Consider the following 16,145-nt stretch of genomic DNA (forward strand, 5'->3'; position numbering starts at 1 on the left):
CAGTCCCTTTCACTCGTTATGCCAGCTACTGAACTGTTGTAAAACCTGTTTGCTCAGAGACAGGTCAAGTGCGACAGCCACTCTCTATTTGTGAAATGTAGACTGATACGGTACAAAAGCGCGGATGAAACTTTCTCGGTTTTAAACCGATCAGGACTACTTATGTCGTCGAACACTGTGGTTCTCAGGGACAAGCTATTGACTGCCGATAATAAATCGTTGTCCTCGTTTTACAGGACAGGTGTCCTACGAGGGCCATTTCATAAATAATGCACATAATTTTTTAGTTATTTCCGTACTTGTTCTTTGGACATTATCGCTTTACAGCCTTGCAATATAGTTTCCCTGCTTCTCAGTGGTCGTGTCCCAATGTCGGGAAACGTGTCCAAATTCATTTAAAATGCTGTTTTTGTTCAATTGGCGAATGGCTCAGGTAACATCATCAGAAAGTTATTCCACAGATTAATAACTGAGTTCTGGAATTGGTTGTTTAATTTTCGGAATAAATCAAAGTCTGGTGGTCTCATGGCACGACGTAGCTTGTATGAAGTAACACATTCCAATTTCATTCGCGTAGCTTTCCATTTACGGTAATGTGCGGGCGATTCTTGTCCTGGTGATAGAGCAGCCTGACATCGCGCAAATGAGACCAGGTTTTCTGCGTTTTTCTTGTAAGTTGTTTAACAGATTCTTGACGGCATACTCCTGCAGCTCTATGAAGTTTAAAGGAGCTTGATATTATTTATTCAAATACACAAATGATTGAGCAAAGAGTAATTACTATAGCATTAATAAGAAATACATGGAACACATACACTGAGGTGACACAATTCATGGGATACCTCCTAGTGTCGTGTCGGACATCCGACGTAGTGCAGCAGTTCAACGCGGCATGGCCTCTAAAAAGTCGTGGAAGCCTCTACAGAAATAATCATTCATGATGCGTCTATAGGCGTCCACGAACTGGCCTCCAGATCATGTTCCATAAATGTTCAATGAGATTTATGTCGGGCAATCAGAGTGAGCAATCATTCGCTCAAATTTTCCAGAGTGTTGTTCAAACAAATCGCGAACAATTGTGGCCCGGTGATACGGTACATGGTTCTCAATAAAAATTCCATCTTTGTCTGGGAACTTTAAGTACATTAATGGCTGCAAATAGTCTCCACGTAGCCGAACGTAACCATTTCCAGTCACTGATCGGTTCAGATGGACCAGAGGACCCAGTCCATTCCGTGTAAACACAGTCCACACCATTATGGAGCCACCACCAGCTTGCACAGTGCTTTGTTGACGAAGTTGGTCCATGGCTTCGTGGGGTTTGCACCACATTCGATCCCCACCATCACCTCTTACCAACTAAAATCGGGACTCATGTGACCAGCCCACAATTTTCCAGTCGCCTAGGGTACAACCACAATGGTCATGAGCGCTGCAGGCGATGTCGTGCTGTTAGCAGAGGTAATCACGTCGGTCGTCTGCTGTCATAGCCCATTTATGCCAAATTTCGCCGCACTGTCCTAACAGGTATGTTCATCGTACGTCCTACATTGATTTCTGCTGCTTGCCTGTTTGCACTGACTACTGTATGCAAATGCCGCTGCTCTCGGTCGTTAAGTGAAGATCTTCGGCCACTCCGCTGTCTGTGGTGAGAGACAATACCTGAAACTTGGTATCCTCGACACACTCTTGACACTGCGGATCTCGAAATATTGAATTCGCTATCGATTTCCGAAGTGGAATGTCCGACGCTTGTAGCTCCAACTACCATTCCGCTTTCAGAATGTGTCAATTCCCGGCGTGAGATCATAATCACCTCGGAAACATTTTCACATGAATCATCTGATTACAAATGATAGCTCCACCAGAGCGCTGCCTTTTCTTACATTGTCTACGTGATACTACTGCTATCAGTGTATTCGTGTTATCGCTAACCCATCAATCTTCTCACGTCAGTGTATAGAAATACCTTGCACAACATGTAACAGCGAAACATGGAAAAATAATAAACTCTTAACGATAATGGTTAGTCGCTTTCGATTTCTTTATTTGAAATTTTATTAGACATCGCGACTTTAGATTTCGCCTTGTAGTAGAGGATTCATCCCTGACCTAGTGGGACTACATATTTGCATGTGGAACTTATATTTTGTTTCCTGATATGACTGGAGCAATCATTGTTCACCCCAAACCAATTAAGCGTTTCAAGAAGGCAACCGGTCGAGATGATCCGCATTCTTGCCTTGTCCATTCCTTGAAGCCTGCCAAGCAGATCTAACAAGGGGATCACACGGGAATCGGATTTTTTAATTTTTGAGTTTTATACTACATGAAGTTCACAACTCAAATAGCAGTCATCGAGAACAGTTAGATGCAACTCTCAAAAATTCTTGAGGAGTGTCGAATGCCCACATTATCTAAGTTCAAACCTTCCGATATTTGAAATGCTGCTGACAGTCGTACTTCGATTCCTACTACGATATGACACCGAGTGAGAAGGTGTACTGGTTAACACGGAGGACTCCAACCATGGAGGAGCGGCTTGCAAGTCCACAACCGACCATATAGACTTACATTTCTCGTAATTTCCCGAAATCGCTTAAGATAAATGCGAGCATAGTTTCCTCGTAAAGGACACAACCGATTTCCTTCATCATCAGGCGTTGCGTTTCGTCTCTAATGATCCTGTCATGGACAGGGCGTCAAACGTTAAGATTTCTTCTTCAGATTTGTTGTAGGCGGCTACTCACTCCGCAAAGGAATACTGCAGGATTTAGGTGATACCAATTTAAAACTTTTGTCACTATATTCTCGCTCACTGATCTGTTTACGGTCATTCCATAAAAAATGCGCAGGTTAGCAACACTGCGAAGAGAACGACGAGTCGGCAGTGGTAGTTGTGTCAGCTGCAGGCAAATACTTGCTGAAGATGTCCATGTTCTGGTTTGGTCGATATCATGTTTTGTTTTGTAATGACGAAAATTATATATTGAAAATTATATATTGCTGCCACACAGATCCAGTGTAAAATGAAGACTGAGAATCAAAGCTCACACATTAAGATGGAAACTTGACGTGGCAATAATCTAATCAAATCCACAGCATTTGAAGTGAATTTTATAGTTTTTACACAGTTTTTGTAGTTCTTACACAGTGGACGATATTTCATTTTCTCGTTGGGCTAAACGTTTTCAATAGGGTCGTTTGAACATATACAACGACCAAATGAAAGAAGACCGAAAGCATCAACAGATTAACGTAGTGTGAACCTTGTGGCAGACGCTCCTCAAACGATCTTCGTGGAGTACCTGAAAAAAAATTCTAAAGCTGTGGGTATGCTTTATTCCCTGTGCTGAGAAACTACTTGAAGAAGAGAAAAAATTCTGCACCTGTGCTAAACAGAAGTGCAAGGACGTCAACATATTTTCTTGCTAAAACTAAGTTTTACTATGCCAACCAGGAAATGATCATTGCTGACGGAGTTCCAAGTGCACCACATACTTACCTATCATTAAAACCAGAAATTATCAAGAGATTATGGGTCTAGATACACGCAAGTAGAATATTGTGTATGTAACTATTCCTCATTTTTTTATAAAGAAACCCACAAACAGGTCAGTGGCGCATTGCATACTTGCAAGTAGTGCGAAGTAGCGTCAGCCGGGAAGTTAGTGTCAGTAAATGAAAGTCGCGGAATCATTTTGTTAATCGTATGCCCAAGTGCTGTCAAAAAGTCAGTAATGTGCTTCAACGTGTAAGAGAACAGATATTTGTCTGTTATCTATGAGTTCTATTAACAGACAACTGGGGCCGGCCAGAGTGGCCGAGCGGTTCTAGGCGCTACAGTCTGGAACCGCGCGACCACTGCGGTCGCAGGTTCGAATCCTGCCTCGGGCATGGGTGTTTGTGATGTCCTTAGGTTAGTTAGGTTTAAGTAGTTCTAAGTTCTAGGGGACTGATGACCACAGCAGTTAAATCCCATAGTGCTCAGAGCCATTTTGAACAGACAACTGAAATTTTTGTCAGGTGGTCATCTTGGAAATGTCTCGGCACGTTCTCCGGCCGTCTCAAACTGCTACCTTGTGCCACCTATCCACAGCCATCGTACACGTCCTCCAAGCTCGCTAACTTTTAGTTTCCGGCTGGAGGTCGAACATAAATCTGCATCCGCATTGAAGGCTGTGGCTTCATTGTTCAACGAGGCGAATTAATTATATGAATGTGTGGTCGATTTTTTATTTTATTTATTTATTTGGCCATGTGTCCTGGTGGCGCAGTGGTTAAGGCAATTGCCTAGAAAGCAGGAGATTATGGGTTCGAGTCCCAGTCCAACAAACATTTTCATTCCTCACTGCTGACTACGAGCGAAGCCCTGATGCAGCTGCTATTATTAGCATTTACCTTTTCCTTTCCTTTCTCCCCTTCTATTTACATAATATGTATCAGACCTGCGGATCCGGCGTGGTGTCTATAGTTGCAGACTTGTGCAAAAGAACGGACACCATGCAACATTTTTCTATATTTTGTTGTTATATGTTGCGCAAGGTGTTTTTGTATATCTTCGACGTAGTTTTTTTAATAATACTATAGTAATCACTCTTTTCTTAGTTTTTTCTTGTCCAAGCATGGTGTATGTGAAGAAGTTATATTAAAGTGTGCTCCTTCAAACGTCACCTAATAGCCACTTATTAAATACAGAATTTATTTCCTACTCTCACCAGAATCGATTGTTCAGAGCGAAAAGTTCTGCATCCGCTAAGACTTCTTGGCAGGAACAACTCATGAGTCGTGGAGTGACAAACTGATTGCAGAATGCAAGTCTGCTTCTGTTGATCGAGTGTCTTCTCTCACGTCCCGTGAACAAGTCCGTTCTTCCAAAATTTATTTCTCTCTGCTACAGGGTCTCTCGCAATAGTCTAAGCAAACTCTGCTTTACTATCGGGAAGGTTCGGTCGAATATTGTTCAGTGAAATTTTAGAAACTGCTCCCAAACATCCAACCTAGCAGATATTTTTTTAGCCATGAGGCGCTTTCCCATGACATGAGAGAGCAATATGTTGTCTGCGTGGTTTTGCATCTGGATGACGCAATTCCTCCCTCGCAAAAAAAGTACTCGTAGAACAACTTTAAAACTACCAAGTAGCCATCCAACATGAAAACAGCATTCTTTTGCCCAGGACGGTTTTCACTAGCAATCTTGGCAGGCCTTGTGGTAAAAACTGGTCACCAAGAGGTTCTTTTTAACAGGAATAGTGTCTCGAAAAATAATTAATTTTGCTTTGTCTGGACGTATAACATCATTTCCAAACCAAGCTTTTTAGAAAATCATCACCGCCCTGTCCGACGACATTTGAAATTGCAAGTACCTGGAGCCACACGCGACCGTCTGGAACCACAGCGACAGAGAACACCTACCGATGGGCGGTCAGCGCAGTGCCCTGTCTCCGGATGCACCTCCATCCGGAATTTTCTCTGTCCCTAGGGACACCCCTGCAGTCCACAGTCGGCTTGCCAGGCCGCTTTTCTATGTCTCGTCAATTTCTTCTGCAGAGACATTTAATAAAGAAACATGTAACTAGATATTTATATAAAAAGATGAAACCAGATGTGTGTCAGCGACTCGACCTTCACAACCGTTGTTATTACCCATGATACAAACGAACAGATTCTACACTAACAGAAGAAAACTCTCAACACCAAAATATAATTGATATCGAGTAACGAAACTTCTGGAATACTTTTATCTAGGTAACATATTTAAATGATTAACATTGCAAGATCACAGGTAAGTGCGAGATAAGCCATTGCAAATGTGAAGTGCTGGTACATTAATAAGCGGTATAACCGTCAGAATTCTCAATGTAAGCGTGCAAACGAGTATGCATTGTCTTACAAAGGTTCGAAATGGTTCAAATGGCTCTGAGCACTATGGGACTTAACTTCTGAGGTCATCAGTCCCCTAGAACTTAGAACTACTTAAACCTAACTAACCTAAGGACATCACACACATCCATACCCGAGGCAGGATTCGAACCTGCGACCGTAGCGGTCGCGCGGTTCCAGACTGCAGCGCCTAGAACCGCTCGGCCATCCCGACCGGCCTTACAAAGGTGCTGGGTGTCAGTTTGTGAGATGGGTCTCCATGGCTGTTGCATTTTATCGGTCAAAAATGGAACGGTCAATGCTGTTGGTGGATGACGCTAAAGTTGTCGACCGATGATGTTCGATATGTGCTCGACTGGAGACAGATCTGGTGATCTAACAGCCCAAAGCATCATGTAGACACACTGTAGTGCATGTTGGGGTACAACAGTGGTAAGTGGGTGAGCGTTATCCTGTTGGAAAACACCACCTGGAACGCCGTTCATGAATGGCAGCACAACAGGTCGAATCACCAGATTGACGTACAAATATGCAGTCAGGGTGTGTGGGATAACCACGAACGCACTCTTGCTGTCATACGAAATCGCACCCCAGAACATAAATTTAGGTGTAGGTCCAGTGTGTCCAGCGGCGCAGAGAGGTCGGTTGCAGACCCTTATCAGGCTCCTTCTAACCAACATACGGCCTTCACTGGCACCGAGGCAGAACTAGCTTTCATCAGAAAACACAAAATACCTCCACCCTGCCCTCCAATGAACTCTCGGTTGACACCACTGAAGTCGCAAATGGCAGTGGTTTGGGGTCAGTGGTGTTCGTTGTGTCCGCGCTCCGGACAGCCAGGTGGCAATGCCGAGAGGGAAGACCATCGAAATCGGTTTATGGCTCTGGGGCGTAGTACTGCAGCTGCAGCGCGGTCTTCTTGCAACCATACATTCTCCTGACCACCGCTGCCAGCAATCATGTACAGTGGCTACATTCCTGGCACGTCTTTCTGCAATACCGCAGAAGGAACATCCAGCTTCTCATAGCACTATTACACGACCGCATTCACACTCAGTGAGATGTTGATAGTAGCGTCTCTGCAGCCTTAAAGGCATTCTTAACTAACGTCAACTCACCACGTCAAAATCTCAAAGGTAATCAAAGCTCACGACCGTTACAGTATGTATTTAAAGCGAACTTGATTCTCTACTAGCGCCACTCTTATGCGACTGGCACGAAATTTGAATAGACATCATCTTTCAGATACAGAAGCGCGCTTACCAACTTTCGTTTATGTCACACAACTCCATCATGGCGTTGCGATTTTTTGCCGTCACTGCACAGATCGGTTCAATCATCACACACGTTTCAATAAATCGGTACAACAAAAAACCAAACGTGAAAAGTATCAGTCTAACCCTTGGGTAACGCCTTGAACCTGGCGTCGCCCTTTCTTCCACATCTTCATGAGTATACAGAAGACACTTCTATCTTCCAAGATGACCACAGCTATGAAACTTCCTGGCAGATTAAAACTGTGTGCCAGACCGAGACTCGAACTCGGGACCGTTTGCCTTTCGCGGGAAAGTGCTCTAGCAACTGAGCTACCCAAGGACAATTCACGATCCGTCGTCACAGCTTTACTTCCACCAGTACCTCATCTCCTACCTTCCAAACTTCACAGAAATTCTCCCACGAAACTTGCAAAGTTAGCTCTCCTGGAAAAGAGACATGGCTTAGCCACAGCCTGCTACTCCGCTGCAGAGTGAAAACCTAATTCTGGAAACATCCCCCTTGCAAGGTTCGTAGGAGAACTTCTTGGATGGTAGGAGACGTGTTCTGGCCGGAGTGAAGCTGTGAGGACGAATCGTCAGTCGTACTTAGGTGGCTCAGTTGGTAGGTCCCGACTTCGAGTCTCGGTCTGGTACACAGTTTTAATGTGACAGGAAATTTATATCAGAGCACACACTGATGCAGAGTGAAAATCTCATTCTGACCACACACAAGTTCATAGGGCAGCAAGAATACGTTTCGGGTTGACGAAAAGTACAGAACATATCGCAGTTCGACTATACCCGTAAATCATTCAATCACAAGTAAAACGTTCGGGATTAATTTTATGTCCTGTGCGCTTATAAACAAAGTGCCACTACCAGAGTTTTGCTTTACCAAAAGTACAGTTTAATAGTCAGAACTGGGTAGCACTGAATGTGTAAGAGAGAAACTGGAAGCTGACCACTTCTCTTTTTGTTTGTTTATTTCTTTTGCACATGACTAGAACCGTACATCGATTTCAGTGTTAGTCTATTGCTTATTTTATGTGCTCAACGAATATACATTGCATTCTACAGGTAGTAAAAATTAGTTGATAGCGTAACTTCTACCTTATTATGTAACCAAAACACCTTTGATGCAAGTACAGTTTACATGCACAAGCATAATAATAATATAATTATTGTTATTTTTTAATCAATAGAACATTCTTCATCGTAATCAAATGCAAGAGTTTGCTGTTAATATTGTTAAATGTGAAAGTTGTTTAGGAGTAAGAGAAATATGTTTTATATAAGTTCGGCAAAGTATCGAAGCGATGTATGAGATACATTCTTGTTTTTGTTCCTTTTTTTTTAATATAACGTCCCTCTGTCTCACATTACGTATCAACGATTTTCCAATACAACCTGAATTAAACATTGACGATTTCAATTTTGGTCTGAATATTTTTCATTTTTACGTAACAGACAGGAGGATGCCTACGTCAAACAAAAATGTTGCATGGGTCACGGGGTAATTTATATACACTCACACAGTTTCTAGAGGGTTCATCGCTTCCGGCTTCTGGGGTGAATCTAAGACACTAATCGCACACGTAAATAAAGCGATCGTTATGAAGTAACGCCAGATAGGTATGCAACACACGCACCTAACATACAGGTAATACGGGTACAACCTTAACTGACCGAAGCTACACTACGTGATCAAAATTATCCGGACACCTGGCTGAAAATGACTTACAAGTTCGTCGCGCCCTCGATCGGTAATTCTGGAATTCAGTACGGTGTTGGCCCACCTTTAGCCTCGATGACAGACTCCACTCTCGCACTGATACGTTCAACCAGCTGTTGGAAGGTTTCTTGGGGAATGGCAGCCCATTCTTCACGGAGTGCTGCACTGAGAAGAGATATCGATATCACTCGGTGAGGCCTGGGACGAAGGCAGAGTTCCAAAACATCCTAGAGGTGTTCTATAGGATTCAGGTCAGGACTCTGTGCAGGCCAGTTCATTACAGGGATGTTATTGTCGTGTAACCACTCCGCCACAGGCCGTTAATTATGAACAGGTGCTCGATCGTGCTGAAAGAAGCAATCGCCATCTCCGAATTGCTCTTCAACAATGGGAAGAAAGAACGCGCTTAAAACACCAATGTAGGCCTGTGCTGTGATAGTGCCAAGCAAAACAACAACGGGTGCAAAACACGACCACACCATAACACCACCGCCTTGGAATTTTACTGTTGGCACTACACACGCTGGAAGACAACGTTCACCGGACATTCGTCATACCCACACCTTGCCATCGGATCGCCGCAGTAATGTACCGTGATTCGTCACTCCACACAACGCTTTTCCACTGTTCAATCGTCCTATGTTTACGCTCCTTACACTAATCGAGGCGTCGTTTGGCATTTACCGGCGTGATGTGTGGCTTATGCGCAGCCGCTCGGCCATGAAACCCACGTTTTTCACCTCCCGCTCAACTGTCATAGTACTTGCAGTGGATCCTGATGCAGTTTGGAATTTGTGTGTGAAGGTCTGGATAGAGGCCTGCCTATTACAAATTACGACCTTTTTCAACTGTCGGCGGTCTCAGTCAACAGACGAGGTCGGACTATAAGCTTTTGTGCTGTACGTGTCCATTCGCGTTTCAGCTTCACTATCACTTTGGAAACAGTAAGCCTAGGGGTGTTTAGGAATGTAGAATTCTCGCGTACAGACTTATGACACAAGTGACACCCAATCACCTGACCACGTTCGAAGTCCGTGGGTTCGCGGAGCGCCCGATTGTGCTCTCTCTCGATGTCTAATGACTGCTGAGGTCACTGATATGAAGTACCTGGAAGTAGGTGGCAGCACAATGCACCTAATATGAAAAACATATGTTTTTGGGAGTGTCCGGATACTTTGATCACACAGTGTACAAAGGAAAACTGCCATAGCCTACACTTACTTACGATAGTCTACAGTAGCGTACCGCAGTCTTAGAGCTCTAGCCGCTACTTACGTAGAGGTGGTCGTCAATGGCCTGGCGCACGGCGGGCCGGAAGCTGTCCCAGGCGACGTCGAGCAGGCGGCAGAGGTGCCTGGGCCGCAGCCGGGCGTACAGCACGGCCAGCGTGTCGTCCATGTGCCGCAGCCACGCCTCGCGCTCGCCGCCCAGCTGCTGCGGGTCCAGCAGCGCTCGCCGGACTCCGCACACCACCTGGCTGCACACAGGGTCCACGCTGCACACGTTGGCTACGCTTCTGGCATCGAGCTGAGCGAAATAAGCTGCCAGAGAGAAAGAGTTTGGCACCACCTGGACACCTAATGCGCACGGGGCTAGATTGGAGGGGAGCAAGAAATGAAAGAACAGGTCTTACCGAAAGACACGGTCCAGTCACAGTAATGTGACCACAGCCTATATTCGACGTCAAAGTGCAATAACCTCTCACAGAAGGCAGGTGGTAGCGTTAGAATGGCCGGTACATATAGCGTGTCGGGGATGGCGGGCGTAGAAAACAGTACAGTCGTTATCATATTGCGTAAAAAAAGCGATTTATCTGGTGTTAGAAAGGGCATGATCATTGGCTTTCGGACCAAGGGTCGAAACATTTGTGAAACTGCTAAGTTTGTGAACTATTCACATGCCGCCGTGTTTAAAGTACACCGTGTATGGCAAAATGGCACTATCCGTAACTTTTGCAGAGACAACTGAGGTGCATCACGCGCCATAGATGACAGGGGTGAACAACGGCTGCGACGATGTGTACAGGCGGGTAGATGTGCAATTGTTGAACAAATGACCGTCCATATGAACCAAAGAGCTACCAATAGTGTGTCCTCAACGACCGTTGCTGCGTATGGACCTCCACAGTAGGCGCATGGTTCATGCAGTAATGATGACTGCTGCTCATCGGCGACGGACGCTGTAGTTTGCACGCTGATACTACAATTGGACATCCACTGAGTGGCAACAGGTGTTTCTTTTCAGAAAACAGATGGCTCAGTATGCATCTATCTTTGGGGACCATGTCTAACCTTGCATCCAGTTTGCTTCTCCTCGTCACGATGGCATCTGCCAGCATGACAATGACATGCAACATTTCACACAGCTTGCATTCTACGTGTGTGGTTCGAAGAGGGTGAGTTTACCGTACTCCCCTAGCCACCAGAGTCCTCAGATTTGAACCCAATCGAGAATGTGTGAGACACCTCGATCGGGCTGTTTGCTCTCATCCGAGAAACCTAGCGAAGTTGGCTAGGGGCACTAGAGTCAGAATGGCTCCCCATCCCTGTCAGTACCTTCCAGAACCTCGCTGATTCTCTATAGATGGCTACTGAGACCTTTGACATGTGGTCACATTAATGTGAATGGACAGTGTAAAAGGATAATCTGACTAAGAAATGCAAACAATAACCACAATAAATGCAGTCTGTTCGAGAGTGCACATTTTTCTACACCTGTGAAGTCAAAATCCGCAGAAATTTTTCCCGGGATCAGGGAGTTACAAGACTCTAGATTTATCATTTGCGATATAAATCAGTCGGTCAATTCAGAGACCTGTCATAGCACAAGAAATACATTTTATAGGTGGCACAAAAGACTTATTATACCTCAGAGAAGTGATGTTTGTCCACTTACGTTCAGAAGTGTGTGGGAATTCTGTAATGAATAAAAATTGTGTACTCCAGTTTCCACGGTGGAGGAAGGAGGGGGGGGAGGGGTACAAGAGGCTTTTCTCCACAACGCAATAAAGACGTTTCCTGTCCCATTCTTCGACAGTGGGTCCTCTGAGCTCATAAAACCATGAGGGTGTTCCTACGAAAAACATTGCAAATTACATCAGGTCCCAAGCATGCTTATTCAGTTTCACGTCAGCAGACAAACCGCATCCATCAATTTCGGCTGATTCCTGCCTCCGGTAGGAAGGTATTCAAGTGCCGTGAGCTTGGCCATTTTCACCTGTAAAAACGAACCCTTCTCCGAAATTCTGACCATTGACATAGGTGGTGGATCCTTTTGCAATACTGGACTGCTGTTAAATTAATCCCCATAGCGATGAGAGGCTGTGTGCCTCTGTAGTTAAGTGGTTACCTTGCCTGAATGCCATGCGGAAGACTCATGTTCCATCCCTAGAACTGCCAGTGATTTTTCCTTGGTGTGAGGAGTGGTAAGGGGTAAACTCAGCCTCGTGATATCAGCTGAGGACCTACTTGAGTAAGAAGGTCTGGGAAGCTGACAGCAGCCGAGAGACCACCTGCATAATGCAGCCGCTTGGTTATTACTAACACATTTGACAGTATGTTAAAATATTATGTGTTTATTAATGCCAATTCGTGTAGAACATTCGGTTTCTTCTTTTTAAATAGATAACACACTATAAGAAAATAGCAAATGAATAAATAACTGAAATGACGCCACTGGGAGGGGTCAGTAGACGGAGCTTTAGCGATGAGAGGCGTCCGTTAGAGTTACAAGATACTGGCACAAAATCCAACTCTCATACCTCCCTGGTGAGCCCGTGAAACTACACGCCTGGGGGGGAGTGCATTGCTACTTAGCAGCCGCCACATTCCTCTCTGACGATCTTCTTAGGCGCGCAAACCCTACACTCCTCGTCACGAGAACCCAATATTATTGGCTCAGATTCAGTTCCTAGTTATACTAATTTCTTCGTGCACCAGTTTGCTGGGGAGCGGCTGATAGGTACTGTTGATTCGAGTGGACACCTTGAGACCAAATTTATAGTGTAGAGACAGTTGTACATCGATTATGTACTCACAGTTTTCCCAGTTGCCTCCAAAAACACAGTGCATAGTTATGTTGCATTCTTTTTCAGGTAACTAAGAGCCATAATTTGTACGTAGAGGTCGTCAGCTAGTTTTATGGACTGTCGGCGGCCAATATGTGTGGATCATCGATGTCCTTAGTCTGACGATAGATCTTGAATGTTTGAATATTGTCTCTGTGGTGTAAGCTACGTCGGCGGGCAACTTGCCATACTTAGAATCGTTCTTGCACTAGAGTGACAATGTTCCCTTGGAACTCACTCTTTGAGATAACGTTGACAGACTGGACATTATAGACAAGCATCATTATGGTTTTCACAACTGGAGACAGACGGTGCTCTGCTTTAGTGTACTCGGGTTGCAGATGTATCTCCTTCACATAGATGGACTTATATAAGGATTTCCTGTAGCCAAAACGTACTGAGAAACAGATTTGCGACCGAAGGAACACAAACCAGGGAAGTAATGAGAGTGGTGAAAACGGGATTTAAGCAGCTTATTTGTGCAAATATGGAGCTTTCCTGTGCTGAACACCGGATCCCATTTCAGACGTAGGCATTTCGTAAAAGTTAAATTTGTAATAAGAGGGGCGTTCAATACGTAATGGAATCCCTTTTTTTCTGAAAGCAGGTTGGTTTTACTCAGGATTCCAATACACCATATTATTCCTCACTCCGTGGGCTACAAAATCCTATTTTTTTTAACATAACCTCCATTCACTGCGACGGCCTTACGCCACCTTACTGGGAAGGCTTGTATGACAGCATGGTACCAGTCTGCTTGAGTACACCAGCTGGTGGACGACTATGTCAACACTACCAACAGAGACGTCCAGTTGTGGAGCGAGATATTCGATTGTCATCCGCCGATCACCTTGAATGAGAATGTCGGCATGTTACAACATTGCAAGAGTCATAGCTGTGTGCGACCGGCCGGCATATGGGAAACTGGACAGGTTGGCGCGACCTTGTTGCTATTGTAACAGTCGCTTCACCCCAAGGACTCCCCGTGGTTTTGCTCACTGCCAGGTCTCTGTATACATTCTGCAAGCGCCAACGTATACATGCGATGCTCTGGGTCTCCGCCAAATGAAACTCAATCACAGCTCTTTGCTTGGAATGTACCTTTGTTACAGACGTCATTTTGAAGGCTACATACAGCGCCTTACCTATCGGCACTTTATGAAACTGCCGGGGCTGAAGCGGGAATACTGAACGATGTCCCACAACAAATTCCGTATTTTTTCAACCGAAATTTGCCGAGAAAAAAATGTGTTACATTACTTATTGAACGCCCTTCTTATCTTTCCCAAGGTGATAGACGCGGGAGTAATTACTTAAATTCGGAGATAAATTTTTTGTGCTTTGTTAGTTTGCGCTGTTTTCGTCAGTCACCGCGTCTGCTACCCCAGGCGTGTGTGTGACAGGGAGGGCCGCGTCGGCGCTCTGGGCTGACCTTGCGAGCGATGAAGTCTATCCTGGCGCAGAGGTGGACGGCGAGTGTGTTGGCGGTGTCCTCAATGGTGTCGGCCAGCCTCTCCTGCAGCGCCTCCACCTCCTCCGGCTCCGAGCAACGGGCCGCCACATCGTCCAGAGACAGCTCCGCCAGCTGCTGCACCAGGAAGGCGCGCGCCTGCTCCATGTTGCTCACCGACACGCACAGCTGCAAACGCACACCGTCACATTCTTAATTAGTGTGGAAGATGTGATTACATTGATTAGAGTGGAAAATCTCTGCAGCGATGTCCAAGTTCAGGGGGAATACCTAGTGGGCTGAGACGTGCAGTTGGACTGAGCTGGGAGGCGTGCTGAGGTAGTCTGGCACTTGTGCAAAGACTCTGTGTTACGGTGGCGTGGTGGATAGCGCATCTTCCTAGCGACAGGCGACTCGGGTTCGCATCCCAGCTTTGGTACAAATTTTCATTTAGCGCTTCAGTCATATACAGGGTGTTACAAAAAGGTACCGCCAAACTTTCAGGAAGCATTCCTCACACACAAATAAAGAAAAGATGTTATGTGGACATGTGTCCGGAAACGCTTAATTTCCATGTTGGAGCTCATTTTAGTTTGTTCTTCCACCTACGCTCAATGTAGCACGTTATCATGATTTCATACGGGATACTCTACCTGTGCTGCTAGAACATGTGCCTTTACAAGTACGACACAACATGTGGTTCATGCACGATGGAGCTCCTGCACATTTCAGTCGAAGTGTTCGTACGCTTCTCAACAATAGATTCGGTGACCGATGGACTGGTAGAGGCGGACCAGTTCCATGGCCCCCATGCTCTCCTGACCTCAACCCTCTTGACTTTAATTTATGGGGGCATTTGAAAGCTCTTGTCTGCGCAACCCCGGTACCAAATGTAGAGACTCTTCGTGCTCGTATTGTGGACGGCTGTGATACAATACGACATTCTCCAGGGCTGCATCAGCGCATCAGGGATTCCATGCGACGGAGGGTGGATGCATGTATCCTCGCTAACGGAGGACATTTTGAACATTTCCTGTAAGAAAGTGTTTGAAGTCACGCTGGTACGTTCTGTTGCTGTGTGTTTCCATTTCACGATTAATGTGATTTGAAGAGAAGCAATAAAATGAGCTCTAACATGGAAAGTAAGCGTTCCCGGACACATGTCCACATAACATATTTTCTTTCTTTGTGTGTGAGGAATGTTTCCTGGAAGTTTGGCCGTACCTTTTTGTAACACCCTGTATAAGGATCACAGTGTGTATGCAGATGTTAGCGAACACTTTAAATGTACTATCCTACCTGTGACATTTAAGGATGTATAGGGTGTTCAACTTAAAAGAGTCCCCATCACTTAGTTTATTCTGAAAGTAATATTTTATTGTCAAACTTACATCATAAGTTACTATAAATTACACCAGCTATTGTAAATGTTGTCCATCTGTTTCTATGTACTTGTCGATACTTTTGACCATGTTCCTGGGTACTCTAGTAAGAATTACACTGTCTGTTTGGTTTATGGCTTCCATAATGTTTGACTTCAGTTCCTGCAGGGTATGGAGATTGCTACTGTAAGCAATTTCTTTCAAGCAGCCCTACCGCAACGAGTCTGGACTACTCAGATCAGGGGATCGTGGGGGCCACAATCCTGTCGAAATGAGTCTTTCACCGAAAAGTTCCTGTAGCATCTCCACAGCAGAGCGAGATGTACGGCAAGTGGCGCCGTCCTGTTGCAACCAGTAGTCACGGTCATCCTCTCAT

At 45.1% G+C, this 16,145-nt stretch overlaps 1 protein-coding gene across 1 annotated transcript in view; it reads right to left on the minus strand.

Moving 5' to 3' along the window:
* Positions 1 to 16,145, minus strand: part of LOC126247975 (protein unc-13 homolog 4B-like) — a 205,183-nt gene that overhangs the window by 30,383 nt on the left and 158,655 nt on the right. The window contains exons 7-8 of the mRNA XM_049948543.1: positions 14,370 to 14,576; positions 10,147 to 10,344 (exon numbers count right to left, since the gene is read on the minus strand). Of these exons, the coding sequence (XP_049804500.1) occupies positions 10,147 to 10,344; positions 14,370 to 14,576 (405 nt within the window). The remainder of the gene's footprint in view (positions 1 to 10,146; positions 10,345 to 14,369; positions 14,577 to 16,145) is intronic.

Source organism: Schistocerca nitens, chromosome 1 (assembly GCF_023898315.1).
Source record: "Schistocerca nitens isolate TAMUIC-IGC-003100 chromosome 1, iqSchNite1.1, whole genome shotgun sequence".
Taxonomy (NCBI): domain Eukaryota; kingdom Metazoa; phylum Arthropoda; class Insecta; order Orthoptera; family Acrididae; genus Schistocerca; species Schistocerca nitens.